This window comes from Pleurodeles waltl, chromosome 7, assembly GCF_031143425.1.
Source record: "Pleurodeles waltl isolate 20211129_DDA chromosome 7, aPleWal1.hap1.20221129, whole genome shotgun sequence".
In the NCBI taxonomy this organism is placed as follows: domain Eukaryota; kingdom Metazoa; phylum Chordata; class Amphibia; order Caudata; family Salamandridae; genus Pleurodeles; species Pleurodeles waltl.
Window position 1 is genome coordinate 409,069,629 of NC_090446.1, and position 17,702 is coordinate 409,087,330.

Below are 17,702 nucleotides of genomic sequence, written 5' to 3' on the forward strand. Positions count from 1 at the left end.
CCTTCATATAACTAAAGCACTTCCATTTACTGTAGAGAGTTTTGCCCCACCAGTGACGTCAAGGGATTTTTGTAAATGGTAACAGAACCTGGTGAGAGCCCCCACAAGTCACCCCATCTTGGATTCCCCTGGGTGTCTAGTTCTCAGAAATGCACAGGTTTGGTAGGTTTCCCTAGGTGCAGTCTTAGCTAGTGGCCAATATCCACAGCTAGGCACTTTGCAAAAACAGGTCTATTTTCTTTGGGAAAATGTAAGGTGTCCATGTTGGGTTTTGGGGAACTTCCTGTTGCGGCACTAGGCCTACCCACACAAGTGAGGTACCATTTTTATTGGGAGACTTGGGGGAATGCTGGGTGGAAAGACGTTTCTGGCTCCTCTCAGATTCCAGAACTTTCTGTCACCGAAATGTGAGGAAAAAGTGTTTTTTCTTGCCAAATTTTGAGGTGTGCAGAGGATTCTGGGTAACAGAAACCGGTGAGAGCCTGACAAGTCACCCCATTCTGAATTCCTCTGGGTGTCTAGTTTTCAAAATGGTATATGTTTGCTCAGTGCTTAATTTGTACATAAAAACATGCCGTACCCAAAGATCTTCCTCTTAAACACGTGGCCTCTGCAATTAACTGTGAGAACACGGAATACCCAGGCGGCGTAATCCTGAAGCCATCTCGGGCCTCTTCAATCCATATAAAGCCACTCCCTGCCCCTTCAGCTCACTCTAGCAGCTTTCTACTTTATCCTTTTGTGACGCATTTTTGTTTTTCCCTTCCTCCGTCTTTTCCATATGTGTCTTTTGCTTGCAGCAAATGCTTTAGGCAGAAGAATAAGCCCCAGCCCTAAAAAATAAGTGCCGCTGCTCAGCACCGGAAACAACAAGCACAAATTAAGCACTGCGTTTGCTAGGTTTCCCTAAGTGCCAGTTCAGGTAAAGGCCAAAATCCACAGCTAGGCACTTTTCAAAAAACACGTCCGATTTGAATGTAAAAATGTCATGTGTCCATGTTGTGTTTCCTGTCGCGGACATTAGGCCTGGCCACGCAAGTGAGGTACCATTTTTATCGGGAGAGTTGGGGGAACACAGAATAGAAGAACAAGTGTTATTGCCCCTTGTCTTTCTCTACATTTTTTCCCTCCAAATGTAAGACAGTGTGTAAAAAAGAAGACTATTTGAGAAATACACTGTAATTCACATGCTTGTATGGGGACCCCATGACTCAGAGATGTAAAAATAACCACTGCTTCTTATGACCTTATCTTGTGCCCATTTTGGAAATGCAAAGGTTTCCTTGATACCTGTTTTTCACTCTTTATAGTTCACCAAATTAATTGCTGTATACCCGGTATACAATGAAAACCCATTGCAAGGTGCAGCTCCTTTATTGGCTCTGGGTACCTAGGGGTCTTGATGAACCACAAGCCCTATATATCCCCGCAACCAAAAGAGTCCAGCAGACATAACGGTATATTGCTTTTGAAAATCTGACATTGCAGAAAAAGTTACAGAGTAAAACGTGGAGAGAAAAGGCTGTTTTTTTTCACCTCAGTTTCAATTTTTTTTTATTTCAGCTGTTATTTTCTGTAGGAAACCCTTATAGGATCTACAAATATAACCCAGTGCTGAATTCAGAATTTTGTCTACTTTTCAGAAATGTTTAGCTGTCTGGAATCCAGCATTGGTTTTACACCCGTTTTTGTCACCAACTGGAAGGAGGCTAAAAGCACAAAAAACAGTAACAATGGCGTATGTCCCAGTAAAACGCCAAAATTGTCTTGAAAAATGCGGTTTTCTGATCCAAGTCTGCCTGTTTCTGAAAGCTGGGAAGATGTGATTTTAGCACCGCAAACCCTTTGTTGATGCCATTTTCAGAAGAAATAAAAAAAACAAGCCTGCTTCTGAAGCCGCTTTTCCCTTTTATTAAAAAAAAAACGACATTTTACCCAAAAATGGCCTGGTATCTGAGGGGGAAAAGGCCTGGCAGTGAAGGGGTTAAGTACTTTTTGCCAGGCCTTAGAATTAGGGAAACATCTGTCCACTGCCAGGCAACCATTAGACCACAACATCAGGAAGGACAGTTGGCAGTTCACTGTTTGGAAGAGTAAAGTAATGGCTGGATGCCTCTAGGGAAATATGGAGAGCTTTAGGTTACACTTGAATAGAGCAGTAACAGCATAACAAAAGCTATAAGAAAAAATATACAGGATAAGTAATGCAAGCATTGAATTAAAAAGGCGATTCTGCAAATGCTGGAGAGGATGTCTTTTGATGTTTACCTTTAAATTTGCCTCACAGTATTTATTGCCAAAGCAAAGTAGGAACCAATTGGATGCTTGGATGCCCTTGTTTTCACTTGGCACAGGATGGGGGTAGGGTAACTTCCCAAACAGTGGGAATTAATTGTCTGTATTTCTGTAGCTGGAGGGTGGAAACCCGGGCACTGGAGTGAGGAAGGAGAGAACAGACTACCTTTAGAATTTTCAAGAAGGCGTTTGTTTAACAAGGGACTATAGATCAGTCTTCTTGGGCACAGTCATTCGCTGGATGGCAGGATGATGATTGGGATTTGAGTTTCTGTTTTTTCAAGTAGAGGACGTTTCTAGGCCCGTCCTTTGTCTATCTCCGATTGCTGCTTCAGGAATCTTTCACACTTTATTGTGCTCCTGCTATGGGTCTTCCAGCTTGAAGTAAGTCCCAGTGCTTCCTGGTGTGAGAAAGAGCAACCTGAAAAACCACCACAACCCAAAGTATGCTTTTCAAAATAAATGAATGTTACCACACAGAAAGGTGAACGAGTAAGTTAAAATAAAACACTGTTGACAAACTACTGTCAATTCCTGCAGAACTACGGAGGGGAGATTATATAAATTGTGGCTAATTTGCTGACTACCTGACATGGAAGTGTGAGCACAAATCAAAACTTCCCAACTGGGCCAAATTATATGTTCATGTGAAAATTAATTTAGTGCCACATGCAACATTATCCATAATATCAAAATGTGTAAGCAGCTAGAAGTAAATCAGACTAGAGTGAACTTTTGCCAAAAATGCAATATACATATGGTTTCATGGTGTATTGCAAAAAGTGATGCAAGGGCGGTGCAAAAAGGTCGTAAATATGCCCCTGAACATGATGTAACTACTATTCTCAACTCACTCACTGAAACGTTGTGGAAGCATACGTTCCTACATCTTATCAAATGTATGTTGAAAATGATGTTAAATGTCATGTAATGCAGGTGTCCAGTTTATTACTTCTGAAACACTGAAGGGGCTATTCTGAAAGGTAACGTGCCCCCTTGAGTAATTTACACATGTAATTGACTCCTACACTTTTGATTAGCCCCTCCACCCTCGGCCATTCAGAAATGGTAGTGCCAGCTAACTCAAGAGTGCACTTTCCCTTTGTGAACAGACCTTGCTGTTTGTAAATAGCACCCAGGCCCTTCAATTGGGTCGAGGCATGTAGATTACAGTTTTGGAATAAATTAGCACTCAAATATTGCAAACAGCCAAAAAGTAATACATTTACCAAAAAGTGTAAATTACTCAAAAGTGTAAGTAACTCCGTGAGTCAGGCGCAGAGAATGTTACGGTCCACACCCCCGAAAGCAATGTTCTATCTTCCAGACCTGCCAAGAAGCCTACCTCTCTTCAAGCTTCTCCAGTATCTTTAACTCGCCTCCTTCACTTTGTCTCCCATCTCCTCAACCAGTGCTTCCAACGTTCCCAAGAGCCGCTTTCCCCCTTCATACCACGCTTTATAAACAACTGAACACGCCCAATGTAGAGCATACTCAGTTGTGTGCCTTGCATGACGAAAAGAACACTCATACCAATATCATGCAATAGAGGTACTTAAAAAATAAATACAAGAGTGCTTGGGTCTTTTGTGCTCGCTTTCAAATACAACTAGTAGATAAGAGTACTATGAAGTATGTAGTACCTTAACCCGTGTACACTGCAGCTGCATCTCTAGATGATAACAGCACTAAATAGAATTTTTAATAGTGATTTTTTTGCGCTAAATCAGCACATTTACCGACTTTAGTACAATATTTTAAGCCTATTTCAAGTGCCTCGCGGTGAGACAGCTTGTGTGCTTTATGAACAGCACACACGCTTACTATACCTATCCTCTCTCTGGCCTTCCCTCCTCCTCCCTCTTTCACTTTTGGCTTGCCTTCTCTACACTGCCCATCTTTTTCCTGTTTGCTGCTCCCTTTTTCTCGCACCCCCCCCCCCCCCCCTTTCCTTTTTTAGGCAAGGGTCAGTTACCTGAGCCATGTCCAATGAGAGTCATGCATCACTGGGGGAAATTCAAAGTCTTGGCTTTTGGTCACATTCCAGAAGAGATCTAAAGAAAGCTTATTGCCCAGTGTTAAAAACCCAGAGCTGCCACATCCGAAACCCTAATCTTCCCATTCAAGGCTAAGCAAGCCCCTCCCATCGATCTGCACTGGAGCTCTGTGAGGAGAAGCCTATATGGGATGCAAAGAGGATGTTCATTCACGCTTTTTTTTATTTTTGAGAAATATAAGTATTATGAAGGAAATAGCTAGAGTGCGGTCTCCAGGTCACTGTTTGGAGCAAATATGTCTCTTTAAATAACAAATATCCCTATTCCACCTCCTAAATGCGTGCAGAACATTCAACTTTTTTTGCTGCAGTGTTGAAGGCAAACTCATTTTTTGTACACTATCTCGAATGATAAGGCGGAAGCTCTTGTCAGTTTCAGTAATTGCTTTTATTCACTCTCTAGAGATAAGTTTACAGCTGTTACAGCTGTCACCGTTTGAAGCCTACACAAAAATATTGAAGAAAGAGGACCGGTTGGTCTGGAGGAGATGTCAGGCTTCTTCACTCTTCATGCTGCGGAGAGAATTGAGAGTATCATCAGAATCCAAAGGTGAGCCCAGTGGTTTTTAAACAAAATTGTTGTCTCAATCACTCATGGATTGCGCCCTCACTCCACTGAGGAGTAAAAAGTTTGAGATATAGCACTTTCTATTTACGTTTGAAACCCTAATAAATTGTCAGATCAACATTAGGAAGACTGCTATTCGTCAGCAGTTTTAAATCGTTTGGATTAGATTTAATTAGGGCGATTCTCAGTCCTTACCTTGGACACAGCCTCTCTGGTCCTGGAACGCAGCTTGTTCACCTGTGACTCTGCGATATCTGCCCGTTCTTCAGCATCATCCAGCTCGTGCTGTACTTTGCGGTACTTGACCAAATTTGCATTGGCTTGAGTCTCCTGCAGAATGTCATAGGAAGTGATGAAAACAAGTCATTTCATTCTTGATTGGATATATTCCATACCAAACATTTTAGAAATATTTTGTTCAAAGCTGAACAAAATACATCTCACTGAGTTCCTCCATTTTTACTGCAATTAATTACCATAAACTTTAGATCATTTGTGATGTTAAAAAAACAAATAAATTGTGTCTAGTCAAATGGAGGAAAATTACTGTAGTGATGATGCCATTCACTGATATTTCTTTGCCGAAAAAAATAGTATTAGATTTGTAGCCTCATTGAAAATGGACCTTGTTATAGTTGCGCGAGAGGCACTGAGAGGTTTCAAACCTTCACAATGAACCACACTCAGTAGTCATGTAATTCTTACTGATAATACACCGCTTTGGTTTTCTTGATCTGAGATAGCGTTTCAATGAAAACCCCACATACTATTTGCCCCAATTTAAGACTAAATAGATTGCATTTTTACTTACAGCTTCTTCTGACTGCCGCTTGTAGCTTTTCACTTTCATCTGTAGCTTGTCAATCAGGTCCTGCATACGAGCCAGGTTCTTCCTGTCCTCCTCATTCTAAGGGAAAAATATGATCCTCACGGTTAGTGGTGCCTGGTGTGTATGTGCTCGGAAATAAAGGCTTATTTCATAACAATGTATCTGGGCGTGCAATACTCCTCAGATTATCTTACATTTCTCCATCAGGTCATGGAGAATCGGTCATGCTTTATGCATCAGAAAGATCTTTTGCAATGTTGGTTCTCTTACTTTCTCAGGGTGCAGAACAGGGACATTTTAAAAGACAGGTGCACGCCATGCAGAAACATTTCTATCGATTGGATGTGTGGGGCAGGTAGAGAGGTGGCAGCAGATCATATATCCAAATTGCTCATTCAATGTGCATTTAGGTATGAGACTGTCGATATGAGAGGGTGAACTGAAAACATTGGTCAATAGTAGGGGAATGTCTCCAATACTCCACACTAGACAACAGAGTGATTAAGTGCTCACTTGAAATACGTACTGCACTCTGTGCAGCCACATGTGTGTGTTCCTCATACAACTGGTGCAAGTCACCATGGTAGGGTATACATGGGTAGGTGCTGCGCTGCTAGAAAACATTCTATGGATAGGACGTTTTACTCCCCTGTCCTCATTCCAAAATTGAAATCTTGCTTGCTTCTCTTGCTGAAGGTTTGTACATTATACATACACACACTGGAGTCTACAACACACCAGGATCTATCTTGAGGCCCTAAAAATGTGTCTACTCTAAACCCTGACAGTGCCAAAGTACGTTTCTGGGGCTATGTAGAGGGCGCTTTTTTAGACCAACACTCTGACCCGCCAGCGCAACGGCACACGGGCTCAAAAGTATTTTCTAGCACCACGACTGTGAGACTAGACAGAGGGCACGTTTCATTTTTGCCGCAGAGTTTGTTTTTTGCATTTTCAAAAAAAGTTCGAGTTTCTGAACTGAATTCTCAATTTATGTTTAATTAGTATCGAGGCAAAACGAGGGTTTATATGCACCAGTGCGGCATGCTGAGAAGAGAAAACAGGTTGGATATTGCCTACATGCTTAGAACAATTATGAATTAAGTGCTTCTCAAAAGGAAGAAGCTGTTGAACATGCAATGTTGAAGGAGATTGCTGTAGTTAGGAAGGAGTTCGATATTTTAACTGAAAGCATGGCCACAACTATTCGGAAGAGTGAGTCTACGTGGAGGGAAGTCAGCGTAATTAGACAACAGGACATGCACTAATGTTACTTTTTAAAAATAAATTATAATTATGTTTTGAGGGCTGTTCCTGCTCCAAAATGGCACCAACTGAGTTGCTCGTTTATGGAGGCAGACGGGAAACTTCAAAGACTTGAAATGTGTGCAAATTGAATGTTGTGTGTGCTGTTACTTAGGAGGACCAGGCGCATATATTGCCGTAATGTATTTAAGCGCTGATGAGGATCCTAATTACAAAACATCTTTGTGCCTTTGATGGAAAGGTTGAATATTGTGTAATGCACAGGTTAGACTTTGACAGCGATTGTCTGCCTGCTTTATTGGTTGATCGACAGATTAGATAATACAATTATTGCCCTACCGACTGATAGCTACATTAGGAGTGAATGAATGTATTTTTATGTTTTTTGCATCTGTGTTTGTTGATTCATTGGTCTAATGCATCCATTGTATTCCCATAGTCCCATGTTCATATCTTGGTGGTTCCCATCTGCCTATCATGATTTTGAAGATGATGAAAATGAGTTCCATTGATTTGGTTGACAATTCACAACTTTTAGAGAAACCTGCCAGCGAGAGGTTTGTAAAGTATACTATATAATTGTACTAATAGTTATTATTTCACACAGAAAAACTGTAAGTTTTTTCCTGTAGGGAAAAGGCTCATCTGACAGCCAAGGGAATGGATGTGTAAAAGGTGAAACTCATTGGGGCATATTTACAATGAATTGGCATAGGGCAGCGCTGCAAGTATTTTTGCTGCGCTGCCTTGCGCCAATTTGAAAGGACAGGAATGCATCATATTTACAAAATACGGTGCATTCCTGTCCTTTCAGCCAGTGGTGGCGCACAATGTGCTGCCTAGCATGGTGCAATGGTGTCTGAGTTGTTTGGCAGGATTGTTTTTGTGCAGGAAGGGCACCTTCCTGCACGAAAGCAAGCCATGGAGGTGTTTTTCCCATTCTATGTGTGCTGCAGCATGCAGCACACATAGAAAGAGGAAGAAACTAGAAGAAATAAAGATATTTCTCCTCGTTACGCCTCCCCTGAGGAGGTATACACTTTTGGTGCATTCTCAGGTTTACAGATGGTTGTAAATCTGGGAATGCATCAAAGCCCATGGGAGTTGCATGGGAAAACCCACTGCAACGCCCATGGAACGCCCCCCTGATGCAGTGTAAGGCAGTGCAGCGATTCAGCTGCATTACCTAACACCATATGTACAAGGCCATGAAAAGTCACGCAAAGTGGCTTTGCTCGGCAGCGTAGATATGGGTCTGTAAAGTATATAGTTGACTATTGTGTTAATTGGGCCTACGGCCACTGTGGTAGAGCATCTTGGGGCTGGTGGTCCATCCGGTCACCGGCTTGCAATGGAAGTGTTTTGCAAGTTGTACAGTACCTGCTTAAAGGTTGCACACCAAAATTTCTGCCATAGAGTGATTGTTAAAACTGATAAAATTGACGAATTTCTCGGAGTGCATTCTATGATTATTGTGAGTAAGAAAGTATGTAATCTGCCCCACCGATGGTTTGCTCCCTTCGAATAGTGCTGACGAAACGCTGGTTATTAAGCAGACAATGCAAGTAATAAGGAGACGAAGCCTTTTCGAACTACTCGTTGGTTGATGAGTTAAGGCTGCCTGGCACATCAGCAGGCATTACTTTTATAACAATTCAAATGACCAGGACTGCGAGCTAAAACGTCCTCATAGACCTGGAAATTCTGTGGGAGCTTCAGTTTATACGTCGATATTGTTGGCGTGAGAAAGCTTAGTGTCATACAATAGTTTTTTTGTAAAGATTAGAGTATCAGTCACGTAATTGAAACATTGTTTATGCTTATGTTTGTTATGACTTTCTGATCATAGAATATACAGTTTAGTTGGTCTCGCGGTGCAGCAAGCATGCAATATCCACAGCATTTTGCTCGGCTTCACTCATGCAGGTTCGTTCTTGTCACGTGGGGATAATTTCCGTAGAACATGTAAAGTGGTTGGGTTCACCTGGTTCAGTCTGTTGAGCGGGGGCGGGGGCGGGGGAGACGCGCAGTACCGCGCACTCGCTCATGTTTTAACCACACGGTTTTACACACCAACGCCGTGTTTTTTCTCAAGTTTTATCTGCGAGTTAACACATCGGCTTTTCCAATGCTTGAAGTTTTCGTGCATGCAATTAACATACCGTGAGTTCATTGTTTTTATTACATATATTACAGTACAATTCCTTTTGAAGATGGTTGCTATCACGTTTTTCCCAGAGCATGATACGCATAGGGATTCATAACCGTTACGCGCGGGTTATCTGGAATTACTTTCTCAGTTTTTAAGGGGCTCACTTTGGGTTTGATTTCAGTTTATCATTACATGGCTCTTTTATTGTATTTTGTTTTCATGTTGATGATTTTTTTAATATATAATTGGACACCGGTTCACCTGGACACTAGTTCACAACGGTCTTGTTTTGGTGAAGGGAGTTCAAATGAAGTTCATAAAGTCCACACTTGTAAACGGCATAGGTTTTGGTACAACAGTGTCGCCAAACATTTATTGACATGTAAGATAAGTTGCCTGTTATTTGTTCTGATAGAACTTTTTTAATTTTTAACACTATAGCTACCCCCAAAGAAGGGCTAATCCCGAAATGCAATCGGTATTGACGGATGTTGCAGAAACGAATTTGATGTGGCTATTCAACCATTAACTTTCTACGCTGGAATGATGATGTCACCATTAAAACATGGACGTATTAGACACTAATGTTTCACCTAGATTAATTTAAATAAAAATGGATGACCATGATAAAAATGTTGTAAATAGTTAACTATGTTAATTGGGCCTACAGCCACTGTGGCAGTGCATCTTGGGTCTGGTGGTCATCCGGTCACCAGCTTGCAATGTAACTTTTTCTACAATAGCCATCTTTGACATAGTATTTTGTACGGTGCGCTGCATGGTTAAAGGTAACAAATGGTTATGCACCAATTTAAAGGCCGGTGAGTACTGGAATGTCCTCCCAGTCTTATGGTGAAAAGATCTACAGACCCAGCATGTGCTGGCATTAGTTTTGACATCTTTCTGGAGTTTCGGTAAGCCCATTAGGAGTAGGGAAGCTAAGGACGTTCCCTCAATTTGGTCTAATTCAGGGATAAGGTATGGTATTCTGGTATCTGAGTTATAACAGAATTATGCAAAGTGACATTATGCTGCCAAGTAATACAATTCTGGGTCTGGTACTTCAAAACCACCTCCTTCATAGGGAAGTACCATAGTATTCCCGACGATCCTTGCTGGTCGTTTTGCCCAAACCAATGTGGTCAGGATGGTTCTCACTATAGTGAAGAAGTGCATGGGGTGTTTGTGAAAAGGTACAGACGTTTAAGAATAACTATCATTTTAATCAAGGCAACTCTGCCCACCAGGGACAGGAGGACTTTCAGTCACGTTTCCACTTGGTGCATTACATTTTCGATAACCGGGCTATAATTAAGCTGAACTATCTAATCTGGTTTCCTGTGTACAGTTATACCAAGGAATCTGACAGTCAGTAAATCACTTAATGGGCTACTCCAGTAAACATTTTGTATCAGTGGTGAGGAGCAGTCCTGTTTTATTCCAGACTCCAGAATATCTCCCAAAGCAAATTATATCTTGAATAAAAGAGCCATATTTACCTCTGGATTTTCCATAAACAGTAAAGTATCATCCAGGATAAAATATTTTAAGGGTGGGTTCATTCTTAACCAAATGTACCATGGTGAAGAATTAAGATGAAGGAAACCAATTTTGAATACACTGGCCACTTCCACTAGCATCTTTCAAAGTAGTTTCTGATACTTGGTATCATATGCAGGTGACGGGTCATGGGTGCAGGAAGCCTCGTACATTATAAGTTGCAAGTTTCCAAATTTCCAAGAGCATCGTATCTGTATGGTTTCTTGCCTTAAAGCCTGCTGGCCTAACGTCATCCATTTTGTGTGATTAAAGTTGCTTGTAATGTGGCTTAGTTCCAGCCCTTTCTTGGGCTTTACCCAGAAATTGAAAGTTTCATATGTCACCAGTGATGGCAGTGCACAACACTGCATCAAGCAAATACAAGGCCTCTCAGTAAATATGAATGGATTCATGTTTTCAACTCAATTCAGAAAATTACTGCATCCTAAGCAGTTGGGAAGAGATAAGCAAAACGTTTGAAAGAAAATATTCATTAATTCATCTGCATATTAGATATGTATTTGTGTGAAAACCATACTGGTGGAAACTGAGCAGTTCCAAAAAATAATAATATTCTGATTATCAGCAGCAAAGCTGTCTGACTCACATCTTTCTTATTTATAGACATGTAGTGGGTAAATGCTTGCTTTTGGATAAAAGTGTCCCTGCCTTTACACTGTTTTGTTATTCTAAGCTCACATGCCTTTCTACACAGTTTTTCTTTCAAAATGTTTTTATTTTTAGATAATACACATTGTAATATTGCCCAACATGCATCAACATTACAAACTCAGAGAGAGTACCACAGTATCCATGCTACAGCCAATCCAATCCATAACCAATGCATTTGTAGATGGAATTATTATTGACTCTGCTGTGGCTCGCACATCATGTGGTGTCCCCCGGTCAATGGGAGCACCAGACCCCTGTCCGGCACCCCAGTGCATAGTAATTCAGCCAACTGCCCCATATTTTATGGAATTTAAGGGGACAACCTCTACTTTTGTAGGCAACTTTCTCTATGGTCATATTCATGTCAATTCTTTGCCTCCATTCTTGTAGGGTAGAGGGCTTCTGTGCCCCCACAGCCTGGCCATGCCCCTTTTAGCCCCTACCAAACCCAGGTTGCTAAATATAAGCTTAATCCCTGGGGCAACAACATCATTGAGGATATCCAGGAGGACATTTCACAGGTCAAGAGGGATAGTGACATCAAGGATCATGTTGAGTTCCCTCGGTATCGTAACCCAGTAGGTTTGAACTAGTGCATAGTCCCACATCATTTGTAGAAAGGTCCCCCTTTCCCGGTTGCGCTGCACATAGACAGGGGAGGCCACCCTTCCCAACACAAACAGCATCTGTTGATCCTAATACAACCTGTGCCAGGTCTTAAACTGTATTAACCTCAGTCTGGATTTATCGCCACTTCTCTGGGGTGCATCATTGCCACTTCCCAATCTATATTCTCCATTTCTCCCACATCTCTTTTTTCCACCTCTCACCTAGCCTACCTAGTGTGTCTGGCATATTATTGTTTAGTGTTCTGTATATATGAGAATTCTCACACTTACCCAGTTCCTCCGTGAGAAACTGTCCCCTTAGGGGTGTGTACTCCGGGATCTCCATCTCTCCCTGTCGTTCTGTCTGCTAGGCGTGTTGAACCTGGGCATATTTCTGAATTGCGTAGGGTTCAATTGATATTCTCTCTGAAGGGAGGCGAGGGACATAAGGTCCCCATTCTCTATTATGTCCCACACTTTGGAAATACCGATAGTGTCCCATGCTTCAAAGTCCTGGAGGCTGCCCACCTCACAAAGCCACCTTCCCAAACACAGGGGTGTCTCTTTAGTAATTTGCAGCTAGCCCTACCTGTGTTGCTGGCAGCAACTGATAAACCTCTTTTCTACCATAATGATAGTGCAGATGTGTATGGGCCCCTAGGCCCTCCCTTTCCAGCATAAACGTCGAGTAGTCTTGAAGGGCGAAGATCTGGTCATTAACGTTTATCAGGTATGTTGCCCAACAGCATGTCTCAATGTCTTGGATGGCTATCCCTCCGCTGTATGGGCCTCACTGAAGTGTCTTCAGGGATGCCCTTTGTTCCAGAGCAGGGACCTCACTATCTATTTTAGTGAACATGTCTTGTGGGGTATGGTAGTATGTGTTCTGAAGGACTTACAGCAACTTGGGAAGTGTAATCATTTTGAAGATGGCTGCCCATCCTAAGAGGGGAAGAGGCAGCCCACAGTACCTCTCAGCATCCTCCTCGAAATTCTGAACCACCTTCCCAAGGTTCCTACTTAAACGGAGCTCCCTGTGAGATGTCGCCCAGATCCCAAAGTACCGAAACTTCTCATGAGCCACAGTTAATCACTTCTGAAGCAACATTGGGTACACCAGTCCACCTCTGATAGAGCACTGACTTTTCTCAGTTCATCTGCTATCCATAGGGTTCACTGTACTTTTCAAAGATGAGGAAAATGGTGGAGATTGTCCTCTGGGTTGGGACATCAGGATGTCATCAGCATAGAGTGTGATGTCCTCCTCATCTTTATCAGTGGGCATAACCATGAACCCTCTCACCTCTTTGTGTGCATGCACCCTTAATGCCCAGGACTGTATTGTGAGGGCAAACAGAAGGGGGGGCAGAGGGCAGCCCTGTTATGTCCCCCATTCAATGGGGAACTCCTCAGACAGTGTGCCACTCCTTCTCACTTCAGTGGTCGAGCCTGATACAGCAGTGACACCCATTACCTGTAGCAGGGGCTGAATCCAAACCTCTGCAAGGTTAGTTCAAGGAATGGCCAGGGGACCGCATCAAACACCTTTTCCGCATCAAGAGCAAGAAAGGCATGGTGGGGGGTCGGATGGTCCTTCACCTCCTCAAGCCTATTATGTGTCTGTCTTAAGTTATATCGTGTTGATCTACCTAGCATAAAGTCAGACTGGTCTCTATAAATCAGGGGGTAATGATGGGCAGCAGCCTAGTGACAAGTATGGCCACAAGTATTTTAACTTGGGTATTGAGTAGGAAGATCAGGCGGTAGGATTCACATCTGTCCCTGGGTTTACCTTCCTTAAGAATCACTCTAATGGTGGCTTGCCAAAGATCTGGCACCAGTGCCACAGTATCTCTAGCTTCTTTGAATGGATTCAACAAGTGCGCTTCCAGATATCTGGCGTAGTGCTTATAGAATTCTGCCAGGACCCAATTGGGCTATGGGGACTTGTGCACTCTCAACTTTGCAATAGATGCCTGGATCTCCTGCAATGTGAGATCCTCTTCCAGTGCCTCACAGGCCTCTATATCCAATACTGAGGTTGCTATTGTGTCTAAATAGTGTGTGATGTAAGTTTTATCGCATAATGGTCGGGCCCTGTAGAACGCCTGGTAGTAGTTGAAAATTCTTCTGCAATATGCTTCTCTGTAGTGTGGGATGTCCCTTTCTGGTCTATAATACAGTGCACCCTTTTTGCCTCCATGTCCCTCCTGCTCAACCATGCTAAAAGTTTACCAGCTTTGTCTCCAGAGCCATAGAGGTGGTGCAATGTGGCTAACATTTGCTTCTTTGTCCCTTCTTACGCCAGGTTTCGATACTCTGCTTTTAGGACTGCAACCTGTCTGAGGGTTTGGAGATCCACTGGCACCCCTAATGCGTTCACTAACTGTAGGAGTCTCATCTTTAGGCTCTTGAGTTCTGCCACCCCCCTCCTCATTTTCTGCACAATTGTGGTCTGGGCCCTATCTCGTGGGACCACCATATAGGCTTCCCACACTACTATCTTAGAAGTGACAGACCCTTCATTCTCCTGAAGGTAGACTCCCCTGGCACCTTGGATTCCATTGCCACCTCCTGATCTCACAGTTCCCAAGCACTCAGTTTCCACATAATCGATGCCTTGAGAATACTCGATGGGTCCCAGAGAAGTATGAAAAGAGCCTCTCCTCCTAATGTCCATGTAGCCACAAATTTGACAGACCCATCATTGTAGCAAACCTATCCAGGGGCATAGCCTGGGTCCAGGTGCAGAGGCGCCCTCCTGATCTAGGCCCGCATCCATTACATCATTAAAACCCCACCCACCAGGTGTAGAGAGGAGTCTTGTTCTGGGAGTATTTCCCTAAATTTGTCTAGGGTATGTTTCTGCCGTCAAGGCGGTGCATATACACTGAGCACGGTCATAGCTGTCTGTCCCCATTGTCCCTACACTCACACCTATCTGCCATTAGGATCTATCCACATTTTCGTCACCTAGAATGGAGGGTTCTTTTTCTAAGGATAGCCACTTTAAATAGTTTTTGTGTAGACGTTCCTTTGCTCTAATTGTCCATGAATATGGGAAAATAACGTTATTGCCCAGATAGCTTCACAGATGCTGTGTTTGCACAGCCTCTATAATTGTGGTATTGTGTGCAAACTCTGTAATTGTTTCGCTGTTTGCGCACTGTGAAGGAACTGTGGAACTGCCACTGACTTCTCTGATTGGACACAGGGAACCAACCAGGAAAGAAGGGGGCAGAGCCTATTAGTGCTCATAACCCACTTAATGCTGGCAGCGGTGTGGACGTGCGCAGCGGGCACGCTGCCTGCGCGCTGGAGGCAAGCCTATCTGCACCCACCCATGGTCAGCTGTGGCCAGGGGCCAGTCACTATGCACAAATGTTCCTCTATTCTTCAGAGTAACTAAAAAATCTTCACTCTGCAACCTAGTTCGATTAAACAATAATTCTCCTGCTCAAGAGTTGTTTAAACTAACTGAGCCCACCACCATAGACACACTCAAGAACCCCATTTTCTCAGATTTTTAAGATAACCATTTCATGCCTATTTTTACCTCAGCACTAGAGCTATGGTTAGGCAACAGATTCAAATCTTCCACTTAATTGACTCTGAATCTCCTGACATCTTATTTTTAACAGAGACCTTCTTAAAGGATGAATACTCCCCGGATATCTTAGCTGCTCTCCCAGTAGGATATTATATAATCCAAACAAACAGATCTTCAGGCAAAATAGGGGAAGGTGTAGCAGTAGTAATTAAGAAACATCTTAGGTTCTCCAGACTTTCTTCATTCCATATTCTGACGGTTGACTGCCCCTTGATCAAGCTTGACTCTCCTTCCTCTTCCCTCACTTGCACTGTGGTGTATGCTGCATTTCTTACAACTTCTTGCAGAATCTGTCTTCCTTTGTTATCGATTATGCAAAAATTCTGTTATTAGGTGATTATTTGGCAAATGAGGAAGCTGGGGAAATTCACCAGCAGAACTAACCAATCTGCTCAGCAGTTTCAATCTAGCACAGCACGTGTTCTTACCCACTTACCTCAAAGGCCACACGCTGGACCAGGTATGGTCTATCAGCCTAGCTGTGGCCAATCTTAGTCACTCAGTGTGCTTGGTCTGACCATTATTTAATCAGATTTCAGATACTAGGCCTGACCGACTTGAAGCCCCCCACAACTTGGATCCTTGGGCAGAAAAAGGTCCCAAGTAGATCTCGACTCCTTCTGTGAGTCTTTAACTACTAATCCACCTAACTTTTTCAATAGTATAGATTGCCAACAGGAAGAAATCTCCAATTGACTAACAGTATCTAGCAACACACATGCTCCCTTTCGAAGATTCAAACGGACTAGGCACCACAATGCATCTAATTGGTTTTCTGAAGACCTAAAAAAAAGCCAAAACTGCTCTCTGAGCGCTGAACGTAAATGGCGTATCAACTATTCTTCTAATGATAAAAAAGTTTTTTGTACACTCCTTAAGGATTATAAAAATTTAATCAGGCAAACCAAGTCTGCTTTCTTCTTGGACAAAATTCTGAACTCCGTGAACAAGTCCAAGGAAATCTTCATCAAAGTGTCTAAATTGTCCATCCCTGACAGGGTAACCATCCCTTTTTTTATTGACACAGAGAATCTGTGCAACACCCTTAACTCTTTATTCATTGAGAAGATCAAGCTATTAAAGGATAGCATTCTGGATAGCTCCCCTCCCAAGGTGATACGCAGCAAAGATAGTAATCCACTTAAACTATCTGAATTCCCGGCTATCAGCAAGGACTGTCTTATGGGCCTGCTGTTAAAAGTCAAGTCGGGTTCCCACAATTATATTTGTCCCCTGAGAATTTTGAAAACAATCTTTTCACATTTCCCTCACCCAGCTAACTCCCTCCTTACCCAATCGCTTTACCAAGGCATTGTACCTGACAATTTCAAGGAGGCTATAGTGGCCCGCTTCTAAAGAAAGCCAGTGAGGATCCACTCATATTGAAGAACTATCAGCCAATCTCACTGCTTCCTTTTTTAGCAAAGAGGCACATGTTGTCAGACACCTCTGCACCTCCCTAGTGGAATCTAATTTCCTCAATCCCCATCAAGCAGAATTCCAGCCTGCCCAATCAAATGAAACAGCCATCCTTTCAGTCATTGATGACATGTGGGAAGAAGCCGACAGGGGCTCTACCCTGGCTCTGGTCCTTCTCGATCTGTCTACGGCCTTTGACACGGTCGACCGTGAGCTCTTAATTGGCTATGTCGGAGTCACAAGTCTACAGAACTCCGCCGTTGCCTGGATCATATCCTTTTTACATGACTGTCTGCAATCAGTACAGCTAGCTCCCTTCATATCCTCACAGGTCCAGCTAACGTGTGGAGTACTTCAGGGATCTTCTATGTCCCGCTATCTCTTTAATCTGTATATTCATCCTCTAGTGCATTCCCTAAAGGAAATTAAAGTTAGAATTTACAGCTATGTGGTCGACATGCAATCACTGTTTACCATTGATACCACTGATAAGCGAATCCAAATAAGCTTTTAGAGGAACAGCAATCAATTAAAATTAAACACTGATAAGACGGAAATTGTCATAACTCAAAATAAGCTCTATTTGTGGAAACCTTCCTTCTGGCCTCTCACAATGAGTGCCCTTCCCCAGCCCAAGAATTCTGTAAAGAGTCTTGGAGTCCTCATCTACAGGAATTTGTCCATGAAA

At 42.8% G+C, this 17,702-nt stretch overlaps 1 protein-coding gene across 1 annotated transcript in view; it reads right to left on the minus strand.

Moving 5' to 3' along the window:
• Window positions 1-4,717: 4,717 nt before the first annotated feature.
• MYH7B (myosin heavy chain 7B) overlaps window positions 4,718-17,702 on the minus strand; it is a 156,298-nt gene continuing 143,313 nt past the window's right edge. The window contains exons 40-42 of the mRNA XM_069243897.1: window positions 5,731-5,826; window positions 5,115-5,249; window positions 4,718-4,864 (exon numbers count right to left, since the gene is read on the minus strand). Coding sequence (XP_069099998.1) covers window positions 4,853-4,864; window positions 5,115-5,249; window positions 5,731-5,826 — 243 coding nt within the window. The 3' untranslated portion in view covers window positions 4,718-4,852. The remainder of the gene's footprint in view (window positions 4,865-5,114; window positions 5,250-5,730; window positions 5,827-17,702) is intronic.